Source organism: Paroedura picta, chromosome 6, assembly GCF_049243985.1.
Source record: "Paroedura picta isolate Pp20150507F chromosome 6, Ppicta_v3.0, whole genome shotgun sequence".
Classification (NCBI taxonomy): Eukaryota; Metazoa; Chordata; class Lepidosauria; order Squamata; family Gekkonidae; genus Paroedura; species Paroedura picta.
Window position 1 is genome coordinate 66,048,155 of NC_135374.1, and position 12,915 is coordinate 66,061,069.

Consider the following 12,915-nt stretch of genomic DNA (forward strand, 5'->3'; position numbering starts at 1 on the left):
ACCAAGAAATGAGCAAAAGTCATACAATCAACAAGAAATTAAGTGTGCAGATTTCTGAAGTTCTTTCAAGATGATCAGCTTCACATTTGGCTTTATTTCAGCAGAGTTATACAAATGTGTCTGTTTCTAAAAGCAGTTACATGCTTATCATCGGCTTTTCCTATCTATTCCTGTATTAGAGTGTCAGACCAGCTATAGTTGGTAGGTTTCTGATTTTCTTGAAATATTGTGGTTCTTTGTGGTTTTTCTTTTTTGAAAGAAAACTGAATACTTTGCTTTTTCCAGAGAGAAATGCGAGGTAGTATCACCTTCAAGATTGTGCCAAGTTATCGCACTCAGTCTTCTTCATGTGAGGTAATAAATTTAATGAATTGTTCTCCTTCCTCTCAGTCTTGTAACTAACTGCCTGCTGATGGCTGAGTGTTATTGCTTTCTGGGAAATTGTTTCTGCCTGTGCTGTTAGATCATGCACACCAATTTTACAACAAAGATAACGGAACAGAGTAGATTCTACCCACCTACTGTGTCGTCCTTCTTTCATATTCATTGCATCAGCTCATTAAATACCCCTAACAGCCTGTAATGGAGGAAAGGGTCTTTCAGTGCGTCTAAAGGAAAGCAAACTATTAAGATATTGGTTGGTAAAAGCATGTTTAAATATGTACTCAGCTGTGGATGAACAGGATTTTGTGAATCAAAGGATATGAAGGAAGGGAAAGAGAACTCATAGATCTGATCATTTCTCACAATTAAAATCCTGGAACTACAATTGCAAAATATTGAGATAAAGGAAATTAGTATCTAAAAGGAGACAAACAATGGAAGTTCTTTAAAATATATATATTTTAAAATAAAGGCAAATGTATGAGTACTGGCGTGTAAAGGGGAAAATATCATCAAGTCAGGGCCCCAGTGAGTTGCACCTAATAAAGCAAAGGAGAAAGGGTTCAAAAATGAGTTTGACCTTTCTAAGTAGACAGTAGTTGTAATATAGGAAAATGGGTACTTTTGGACCAGAAGATATTCACATGAAAAGGTGAGACATATATCTAAATATAAAGGGAATAGCTACAAATGTAAATTATTGAAATGTGTGTTATTTATTTAGCTAGCAAGCAGCAAAAGTATGAGGGGCCTGATTGTCCCCAATGCCTAGTGACTAGTAAAGCCCAACTTTAAGGTGACAATAAATTAGCCAATCCAGTGTAAATAGTTCTGTATAAATACAACTTTATTTACTAGACTAACTGATCTTATGGAATAAGGTGGGATGATACATGGTATCCAGCAATGGGTTGGATCCATCCTGCTTTTTCTTTCCATCTCTCCCAACCCTCTTCCCTGTTACAGCTTCCATAACTTCTGTATATGCAGATCCTGTAATACTAACCATACCTTTTTTGGCATCCAGAGGGTGGGGGGACCCTTCCTTTTCTTATTAGAAGAAAAACTGATTGGATCCAAATCCCTGGATCAGATTTTATCATGTGACACTTCCCCTTAAGAAAACCCTGAAAGATCTTCTTGTTGTTCCTGAGTTTCCACCAATTACCAGGAGCAGGACTTCGGGTGGCACAGAAAACTGCAGCATGATGGGGGTTGCAGAAAAGTTCCATTCTGTACTCACCGTACATATAATCCAACCTCATATTCTTAATGTATATTGAGTAAAATTGTAACATTACTTCCTGGTGAAAATGTTGCATATATGCTTAAGAGGAATGTGACTGGCAGTAACATAGTTTAGTAGAAATGCCATGTTAGGAAGATAAAAACTCACAAAAGGAGAAGGTAAAATTCAATTATAAGGAATACAGTGAGAGAAGTTGTATCCTATTTGACAAATAAATTTGACAGGCACCCTGCTAGGCAATTGTTAAATCAATGTTACTTTCTGTAAAATGTTAACATTGATATTCTGATCCAGAATTTCAGGAAAGCTTCAGGTGTGCTTCAGTGGAGTATTCTAAAGAATAAGGTTAGGCTATTAAGACTTTGTAGCAATTTTTGCTTAAGAAACATGAGAACTTTATTTTGTGTGAACGTTCATTTTTGTGGCTGTGCTGAGTGGAGATTCAAGGAGAGCCTGACTTGGATGGTTTGATAATTGTAATTTTAATAAATTGGACAGAGCGAAATATATTTAGCATGCTAATATGCAGTGGGGAAATAAAGATCTAGGTAAAATACTGTGCATGATGTCTAAGAGAAGTAGAAGATTGTGAAATCAGTACATAGGTATATTTTTTCAAAATATATAGGCAAAAATACAGGGAGAGAGTGTAAGTAGGAGTGTAATCCAGTTATTTTTATTAATTCTGTAAAACTGAATTTTAAATTAAAGGGAAAATATTTAAAATACTAGGAATATCTGAATTTTACAACAACCAGACAGACAAAATACCTGGAAGGAAATGGAAATATTTAAATGAGCTAAATTTCTACAGATTACTTAGAATTGCACTGAGTATAATTAGATTACCTCTTAATGTTTAATTTTGTATAATTTTGCAGTGTCGCAGTGTAAAACTATTTAGAATATTTTTGGAATGAAATAAAGGAAGATTCTTTTCACTGTTGCCCATGTAAAATGTTTATAGTTGCTTGCTTGGAGTTGTTTTAAGATTATAAAAAAGATTCTGTGCTTGTATAAAATATGCTTTAATAGATTTGTTATGATTAAATTCATTTTAAGGAAGGATGTTTTTCCTACTTAGCAAACAAACTGGGACAAATACTATGTAAGTGATGTCATACTTTAAAATACTGCATGCTCAAGTGTATCAGTTTTTCCTGTGTGTGGTTTCTGTTAACATATATTAATGGAAATTTAAATGGCAGCTTCATGATTTTAAAATAGAAACTGAATGTTTTAATATTTGCTATGAGATCATTTAGGCCATTAGGAAATAATCCTGCAAATGACTGATCTTTGTCAATAGTACAACATCCAGTAAGTTTGTAATAAATAGGAAGAGGCAATCTTTTCAAAGGAGGATATCCATGCTCCTTTTCACTCCTTTAAAAGCATGACTAACGTGCAACAGTATGAAGGTTATGAAGGTTAAAAACACTTGGGATCTGTGTGGCTTCTTTTTTTTTCCCAACAGGAAGGGGATGTTACATTTACATCACTAAATGCAATGTGAACTATTTTCTGTAGGTGTGGCACATTCTCAACTACACTCGTCAAAACAGTCACTGTAGAATGTTCATGTTATCCGGGGGGGGGGGGGGGGGGGTTAGGATATTTTCCAGATACAGAATGCTGCTGAATGCCCAGAAAATACAACATCCTATAAAAATAATTGTGCACAAAGTAGGAAACATATGCACATTTGTAGTAATTTAAAAAGCCCTACAGATCACCCAGGAAGGCTTTGAGGAGGAACTTAAAGTAACATTATTTTTTATATATGTGTTGCACATGCTTAGAATTTTTTGGTACTTTTAGTTGTAGGACATTTTTTAAACAGAGATAAGAGCAGATTAAATTAGTTTTAGTATTCTTCACTTGAATAAAAAATGCAGTGATATAATGTGCATGGCAGTGATGTTGTTGTTAGGAGCGAAGTCGTGTCCGACCCATTGAGACCCCCTGGACAATGATCCTCCAGGCCTTCCTGTCCTCTACCATTCCCCGGAGTCCATTTAAGTTTGCACCTACTGCTTCATTGACTCCATCCAGCCACCTCATTCTCTGTCGTCCCCTTCTTCTTTTGCCCTCAATTGCTCCCAGCATTAGGCAGTGGCAGTGATAGCTTCTACTAATAGAGGTCAAGATTTTTTTTAAGTATTCAGCTTGAAATGCTTTTTGAAAGCAATCTGGGTTCCAACATTGAGGAAATGATTAAATACAATTGGATAGACACCAAAGAGAGGAAGCAATGCTCTGTCTGTAGAATCTTCAAGACAAATGATCACCATTTTAATATTGAAAGTTGTTATTCGGCATCAATATTTTATCTAATTGAGTCCTAATTTCATTTTCGCCTCATATTCTTTACTTTAGGGGAAAATCAATTGTTATTAATTTCAGTATAACAAAAAGCTAAGTACTATGGGATTGCCATTGTTAGGAAAGTTTAAACTTTTCCCTATGTCTACCAATCACTGCACATTTTAAACGGGGGGGGGGGGGGATGAAGTGTCTCAACCAGGGTTTCTTTTTCACCCTGGAAAGTTTTCCCAAATGGGTGGGAGTTAATTAACTTTTAATATATTATTTTTAATTTGTTAAACATTTATTAAGTGACTAGTAATCAAGCCCGCTGCAGGGGAATGCAGCGGGCGCAAGGACCTTACAGTGGTCTTCGGCGTGCTGGTCTGCGGCTCCTTCAGCGGCGCCGGCGAGCTTCTTGCAGGCTGGACCGAGGGTCCACTTCTCGGCGCTCTCGCGGCCAGGCATGGCAGCGGCCGGGGCTTCGCTCCTCCTCCGGCGCCGCCGCCTCCTGCTGCTCCTGCCGGCCGCCTGCTCGTCCCCTTCGGCCGCCGCTTGTCCGCCGACGCCGCCGCTCCTGCCCCTGCTGGCCAGCGGGCCCGGCCCCTTGGCGGCGGCGGCGGGGCGGGGAGAGCCGGGCGGCGGTGGCAGGGGAACGGAAGGCGGCGGCGGCAGGCAGCGGCAGCGGCGGAGGTCCGGGCTTCTTGCAGGCTGGTCCGAGGGTCCCTCGTCGTCGTCGGCGAGCTTCTTTCGGCGTGGGCGGGCTGACGCGGCGAGAGGCGCTTTGCGCCTCTCGCCGCGTCAGCCCGCCAGGCAGGGAACCCCCGGCAGCTGCGCTTCGCGCGACTGCCGGGGGCTCCCCCGGGCGGCGGCCTGACGCGGCGAGAGGCGCTTTGCGCCTCTCGCCGCATCAGCCCGCCAGGCAGGGAACCCCCGGCAGCCGCGCTTCGCGCGACTGCCAGGGGCTCCCTGGGTCGGCGGCCTGATGCGGCGAGAGGTGCTTTGCGCCTCTCGCCGCGTCAGGTCAGGAGGAACTGCGAGCCGCGCTGTGCGCGGCTCGCACTTGCTGGAGCTGGGAATCGGAGGGACCAATCGGCAGGCGCTTCGCACCTGCCGATTGGTCCCTCCGATTGTCTGTCATGAGGAAAGGTCCAATCCGAACCCTTCCTCATCACTGACTAATCCCACCTCCAGACCCCTTACCGAATTATATAGTCCGTGGCGCCCGTGGCGCCACGGGCGGTTTAAAGATATGGCCATATATGGTCGTGTCAACCCATTTCCCCCCCTCCCAAAATGGCCAGTGATGGACCTGTAGGAGGTTAGGAAGGGGAGGAGCCCTGGGTGAACATCTACTCAGCTATGTTTCCCAACCGTATTCTGCACAATTGTGCCACTTCTGGGGTTTCTCAAAGCCTGAAGAATGTTCTAGGAGTTTCTAAAGAGTAAAACAGTTGAGAAAGGCTAAGTTTTAGAATCCCCAACTACATGTATTTTTTTCTACTATCAGTATGAAGAGCTTGGACATGCCCAAGGGAAGTGGATTGCTTGGGAGTATCGGGTTCCCATGCCATATTAGAAATGGCATTTAAAAGTCCCTGAGGGTCAAACAACATGAGATCGACTTTTTGTACTCTCATTGTCTTTTAAATAACCAAAAGCAGCCAAGGCAGAGGGGAAAGACAAAATTCAGAATAGGGCTGCTGTATTGTGGAACTGAAGCCTTTTCTTCTTCTACAAAACAAACCAGCCTTCTCTGCTATTTTGCAGTGAAAATTGGGCTCCTTCCCTAATGTTGATACTAGCTTGGGGGAGGGGGGTTAGCCAGGTGCCATAGAGCAGTGGTCCCCAACCTTTTTATCACCGGGGACCGGTCAACGTTTGGCAATTTTACTGAGGCCCTGGGTTGGGGGGGGGTAGTCTTTTGCCGAGGGATGTCACCAACACCTGAGCCCCTGCTCCACTTGTTTTCCCGCTGATGCCCCTGACTTCCCGCCACCTGCTGGGGGGTGCTGCCAGCAGCATCTGTGCAGTGCCACACCGAGGGGGAGCCCCAGCCATGGCAGCCACCGGAGAGCACCAAAGGTGAGTTGGTGGCAGAGTGACAGGGCAGCCCCCGAGGCAGCAGCCGGGGAGGAGGATGAGGAGGAGTTGCGGACCGGTAACAACTGATCTACGGACCGGTCCCGGTCCCCGGACCAGGGGTTAGGGACCACTGCCATAGAGGTATCTATATATATATATTCTTATAGGTCAAAGTAGGGTGTTGATCTTGTCAGGAAAACAGCAAAGTTAAAAAAAGGTGAAACTTAACCTCCTCCAACACTGCAGCCCCAAACCAAACATGATGCAGCCCCAAACCCCCCAAAATTCCTAGAGATATTCAGTCACAGTTCTGTATCTCCTTTGGTTTAGCAATTTGCTATATGGAAAGTTGTTGTTCATGTAGCACTAACACAACACACTTTGATGCATGGAACAATTTGTTCCACATGCCAGCCCAACCCAAATAGTTATATCTTTGTTTAAAATATTTCTCCAATTAAACTACCCCAGCACCATGTAGAACTATGATACATGTAAAGAATGATGTGAGTAATTAATAAATATCCAGGCTTATATGCAAAATATAAGAGAGCCAGTTTGGTGTAGTGGTTAGGAGTGTGGACTTCTAATCTGGCATGTCGGGTTCGATCTTGCACTCCCCCACATGCAGCCAGCTGGGTGACCTTGGGCTTGCCACAGCACTGATAAAACTGTTCTGACCGAGCAGTGATATCCGGGCTCTCTCAGCCTCACCCACCTCACAGGGTGTCTGTTTTGGGGAGAGGAATGGGAAGGCGGCTGTAAGCCGCTTTGAGCCTCCTTCGGGTAGAGAAAAGCAGCATATAAGAACCAACTCTTCTTCTTCATCATTATATTGGTACCAAGAGATTTCAGGCATATAAAGCAAAGTGTGCTCCCTCAGAATTTTGTTTTCTATTAGCATTATGTCCTTTTTGTTTGTTAATGCCTCTAATTGTTAAAGTTAAAAAAATGAATTGATTTTGAGTATGTCATCTTTTTTCTATATCTTAATACTTGGTCTTCATTTTCATGTGGATTTACATGTCATCTTTGAGATAGGTTAGAATTTCCTTTATTTCCCCATCTGTAAACTTAATGTATACAACATGCAGATGCTGCCTGATAAATCAGTATATTGCATCATATTGACCAGTGTAGTTGACACTTGGAATTCTGTCAGCACCAAAAAGTAGGACAAACCTGTCACATTTTGTATTTGCAATACAGTTTCTTGAGATGGCTCTTCTGAGATCAGGAGATTCCATTTTTGGAAAGTGAAGTAGTAGCAGTGATTCTCTGAATGAAATAACATTTAGAAGAACAAAATATTAAGCAAGCTACCATAATGACTCTCTTTCACATGAAAACTTTTAACATAATGGAAATGCCATTGATAATTGATATAAATATATATAATTTGTGAGTCAGTGTATTTAGAGTAGGGATGGGCATGAACCCCAAAAAGCAGTTCAAGACATTCCCCATATTGACCCAAAAGAGCCTAACCCAAACTGGTCCAGCAAATTTGGTTCCCCCTTCTCCTGGCTGTGGCAAGCCATGGCTGGGAGAAAGGGGGCGGGGACCACCTTGGTAGGGACTTCCTTTCTACCTTTCTTCCAATCCATAAAGGGTTAATTGGCTGTCAGCCATTTAAGCCATCAGTTTCACTTCTCCCCACTTTGGAGGGAAAAAAACCGAAGGGTTTAATGGCTCACCCCGAGGGGGGAGAAGTGAAACCGAGGGGGGAGAAGTGAAACCGAAGGGTTATATGTCTGGCCCCAAACAGCCAAACAAGTCACAAGTTCATTAAATGTTTATAGATGCCACTTTCCTCAAACATTAGTTTGAAAGCCAAACTAGTCCAAGTTCAGGACAAATTTTGGTTCATGAGCTGGTTTGTGCCCATCCCTAATAAGAGTTTAATACAGGCCAGATGCTTTCATCTTCCATTGGTTTCTGCAGATTTTAAGTTTTATACATTCAAGATCTCAAGGGAATGCATGTTAATCTTGCCTTTTAAATTATAGCATTCAAGACCTGATTTTGATTAGACATCTTAGAATATACAGATACAAAAGCATAAAGTTTAGAGAAAACAAAAAAATACAACGGGCTAGAAGACAATGTAGTAGTATCTTTAATGGGAAATCATTAAGACTCTGTTTTATAGAGAACACTTAAAATTTTCAAAAATCAACAGTAGCAATGCCTGGCTTTTGTTTTAATCAAAAATATGGAAAAAAGAAAGGGAGCTCATTACCACTATTCATTATATAGCATGCTAGTAAATGTAGGTTCCATTCTGCAAGCATAAATTTATTCCTATCTGCAAGTCCAAATCCCCTCTACCCCAATTATGAAAATGGTTCAGTTACTTGCTTGATGAATTCTGGACTACTCTTATAAAGGATACTTTACATTTTGTTATATGTAATACAGTATTCTCTGTATTCTCTAATAAGGCTTGTTCTCTTTGTGAATACATTTCAGCTTTTTAGCTGTTGGGGGTTTGGATTGGGATGTCAGTAGTGAGAGCCAATTTGGTGTAGTGGTTAGGAGTATGGACTTCTAATCTGGCATGCCAGGTTCAATTCTGCGCTCCCCCACATGCAACCAGCTGGGTGACCTTAGGCTTGCCACGGCACTGATAAAACTGTTCTGACCGAGCAGTGATATCCGGGCTCTCTCAGCCTCATCCACCTCACAGGGTGTCTGTTTTGGGGAGAGGAAAGGGAAGGCCGTTTTGAGCCTCCTTCGGGTAGAGAAAAGGGGCATATAAGAACCAACTCTTCTTCTTCTTCACCAATATGTGAATGACACCTGCTCTGTCTGCTGATGGGAAACTGATTGAATGCTCCCCCAGATACCTTGGCTAGGTGTTTGAAGGCAATAGAGGAATGGCTCCAGCAGAGATGCCTAAAGCTAAACCTCCCAAAGAAAGGAAGATCTGGAGCTGTGGGGGAAAGGGCCAGAAGAGGAAGCGTATCTCCCCTACCTGGACTGGGTGCAATTCACCCTTCATCAGGAATTTGGGGGTGATCTTTGATGCCTCTCTTTCAATGGAGGCTTAGATCACAACAGTAGCTCAGCAGGCATTATTCCACCGCTAAACCACTAGTGCCCTATCTGATCCCAGAGAACCTAGCCACAGTGATGCTCTAGGCTGGATTACTGTAACTCGCTATACATGGATCTACCCCTAGCCTTGACCTGGAAACGACAACTGGTGCAAAATGCAGCTGCATAAGTCCTTACCAGGACACAATGGAGGAGCCATATTGGACCTGTACACAAACAGCTGTATTGGCTACCAGTTTAATTCCAGATCAAGTTCAAGATTCTGGTATTAATCTTTAGCAGTCTGGGCCCTGCTTATCTAAGGGACCACCTATCCCCTTATACCCCTAGAAGAACATCAGTGAACACTAATATGTTGCTGATCCTTGGCCCTAAAGAAGTGTGTCTGGCCTTGACCAGGGTCAGGGCCTTTTCAGCTCTGGTCCCAGCCTGGTGGAATATGCTGACAGGCACTCAGGCCCTGGCAGAGCTAACTAAGTTATATAAGGCCTACAAAACAGCATTATTCCACCAGGCATATGGTTGAGGCCAACAGTAAGTAAATAACATCAAGCATCCCACACACACACCACCCAGTTTCTTACCACAACCAATGGCTGGAGAGACAAAATATAGATCAAGGTCATCAAATGGAAAACAAATGAAGCTGTAGGCGATTGTTTTATCTGTTTTATATTTTTATTAAGTTTATACTTTTTAAATCAGAAATTTGTACTATAATTGTTGTACACCACCCTGATCCTGACCAGAGAGAGCAGTCTATAAATAAATATAATATTAATAACTGCCTCAACAACTGATACCATTGATTGAAGTATATGTGTAGGAGTAAAGTATATATGTGTTTCCAATATGATTTCTTTGCAAATAAAATCACTACTAAAATTATGTATACAGTAGCGTGCAATAATATACAGGAAATAGGCTGGCATGCCAGACTTGGAAATCCAGTAGTAGTAGATATAATACATTTATTCATATGGGCTGGTTATTTCCCTCTAGGAAAAGGTGTTTGGGGGAATCAAACCGACACAAAGGTTTAGAAGTCTCAGTGTAGATTACAAATATAGCTGTTAAGTAGGGATATGCAAGGGGGGGTGGGAATTTGGACCAATTCGGACTGCATCTTATTTATCTGAATTACACATAGAGTGTTTTTTGTTATTGTTGTTTGTTTGTTTAGTTGAACTGATTAGACTGAATCTAAATCAGTTTGGTCCCACAGAAACCAATAGTGCTATTTAGACCTATAGGAATTTTTCCCTTTTTCTCTTTTCTGGGCTCAGTTGGTGGGGGTTTGAGGTAGAGGCACCAACCGTATAGTGTGATTATAGGAGCTTCTCCTCAAAAGAATATGCCCTCCTCAGTTGCAGAAAGATTGGACCAGCGAGTCCAATTCTAGGGGCCCCTAAAGTGGGTACCCCGAACTAATCTCTGGTCTGTTCATAAATTCTCACCATAGGAAATAATGGAGGCCAGATGAGGCCCCAAAACATCGCCACCAGCGTTGCTGCCACCACTGCAGCCCAGCAGCAAGGAGTTAGGAGAGGCAGTCATGTCCACCTTCAGGTCTATCCCAAGCTGCAGTGGCAGCTGGCCATAGCTGTTGCACAGTCAACTTTTCCCCCACCACAGCACAGAACTTGTCAACCCTGAAGCTGCTGAGGCAAACACAGCCCAGGCAGGAACAGGCATTTACTTTTCACATCAGCAGAGCATAGCCCAGCCTCCACGGGGGAATCCTCAGCTGCACCTGGGAAAAGAGGAAGGGAAGTTCAGGGGAGCTTTATGAACTAGAGAGAGGGAAGGGCAAGAAGGGATTAGGAAGAAATTATATAAAAGGAGGCTATGAAGGAAGCCAGGGAGAAAAGTGCTGGGAGATATGTAAGATTATAACTTCTCCTAAACTAGGACCAAAATTGAGGGAAATCATTCTCCAATCAGAAGCTTCCAGAGCATCCAAGATGGACTTCCAGAGCATCCCTGCACTGGCATTCACAGTGGCAAAAGGGTTCTTCAACAGTTGGAACAATTTAGGCTTGTCAAAGGATTTCACAGTCAGAGTCAACTGGCTATTGTGGGTTTTCTGAGCTATGTGGCTGTTGCCTGGTAATTTCAGTCCCTGACATTTTACCAGCAACTGACTGACATTCCCGTCTTACTGTGTCCAACCTTCAAAGATGTCAGCCACAGTTACTGGCAAAACATCAGGGACTAAAATTACCAGACCACAGCCTGGAAAACCAATAGCAGCCAATTTAGGCTTGACTTAATCTCACATTTTTGTGTAGTCTATCAACTTTATGCAGGTGTTAGGAATTAATTTTCACTCTTTTGGAGATCAAGGCTATTTATCTCACTCTGCTGGAAGAATATTATTGATCTCTATTTAGTTATCTCTATTTCTTTTTAGGGTATGGAATGGTGGGTTGTTGTTTTTTTTTACTTGATCATCACATAATAAACAAAACTTCCTGTTCTAACCTAATGTAGACATACTGTCTACCATGCTTATTTTTTTTCTGCAGCACACTTCTGGTGTTGTAAAGATTGAAAGCATGAAAACTAACAAAACTTCTTGCATTACAGTGTGTATTTAATTCATCATTTTTATCAGAATTCAACACTATTAATTCTGTACCACAGTAATAGTGAGAACACTTTGAAGTGCAAATGCATTATAATTACTCTAGCCACCCTTTCACAGATTTTGCTTCATATTACTCACCAGGTGACCTTGAGCCAGTCACACCCTTTCAGCCTAACATACTTCTCAGGGTTGTTATGATGATAAAATGGAGGACAGGAAAATTGGAGAGAAAGGCAGTATATAATGGTTTAAATACATATTATGATTTTTCGCACTAACTGTCTGTTCAAAGAGTAGCATGACAGTCCATAGAATTATCAGTATATCAAGTAACTAAACAAGGGCAAATAAATTAAACCTTAAATATCCTCTTCATTTGGTGGTATATTTCATTGAGATTACTGATCACAGAATAGCCTCAAATTAGAAGCAAACAAACCCTTTGAAGTATGTTGAGAAATCTGTATATTGTCAAAACAGTGTATATATGCATATTGTTTCCTCAATATTTTACATAAGGAACCAACAGCAAATTCAGATCAAGTCAAATAACTGTGAACTGTATTAATGAAACAAAAAAAATGAAAAGTGAAGCAGTGATCTTCCAGGATCATCACATTTTAATTCTGAACAGGATGTTCTGAATGTTTATCTTTATTTCTGAAATTCATTATGTAAAAGAACTAAATACACATTCAGATGCGTACATGTGTAGCAGATCACCAGTATAAAAAAAGAGGTGGTAGCAGAGGGATGTTAATTGTATCCCTGCCTACCACTTCTGTGCTGCATAACCCCCAAGACTTCAGAATTTCAGTAAACATATATAAGGATCTCTGTAAGAGGAAATCTGTGTGAACCAGTGATTTCAAGCAGATCAACAATGGGGAAAACCTTATGTTCCCCTTCCCCCACTCCTTTTATTCCATATTTACCTTCCCAATAAAGCACTTTTTCTTTTTAAAAACATCAACAATAAGAGTTTTGCTACATGAATTTGCATGCCGTGTGAAGTTAACTTTGGAGATTTTACAAGTTTTCCAGACAATTCTTTGTCCTAATATTTTATATTTTATCTTATTATTATTCGGTACTGTGTGTACCGATAGCTCTAGCTCTAGGATAGCTCTAGATAGGGTGGCGAGTTGCCAAATCTGGGGGAGAAATCATATAATAGTCAACGATAAAAGGCCATTCAAGTTATAGGTTTTCCTTTTTAAAAAATTCCTGTATGCTGGTC

At 41.6% G+C, this 12,915-nt stretch overlaps 1 protein-coding gene across 15 annotated transcripts in view; it reads left to right on the forward strand.

Annotated features, from left to right (window-relative positions):
- CASK (calcium/calmodulin dependent serine protein kinase) overlaps window positions 1–12,915 on the forward strand; it is a 210,761-nt gene that overhangs the window by 153,997 nt on the left and 43,849 nt on the right. For 10 of the 15 annotated variants that reach the window (XM_077342888.1, XM_077342884.1, XM_077342880.1 and 7 more), the window contains one exon: window positions 286–354. In XM_077342888.1, coding sequence (XP_077199003.1) covers window positions 286–354 — 69 coding nt within the window. Of the gene's footprint in view, window positions 1–285; window positions 355–2,717; window positions 2,742–12,915 lie in introns of all 15 variants that reach the window. The other 5 variants (XM_077342876.1, XM_077342877.1, XM_077342890.1 and 2 more) reach the window with 1 other exon arrangement.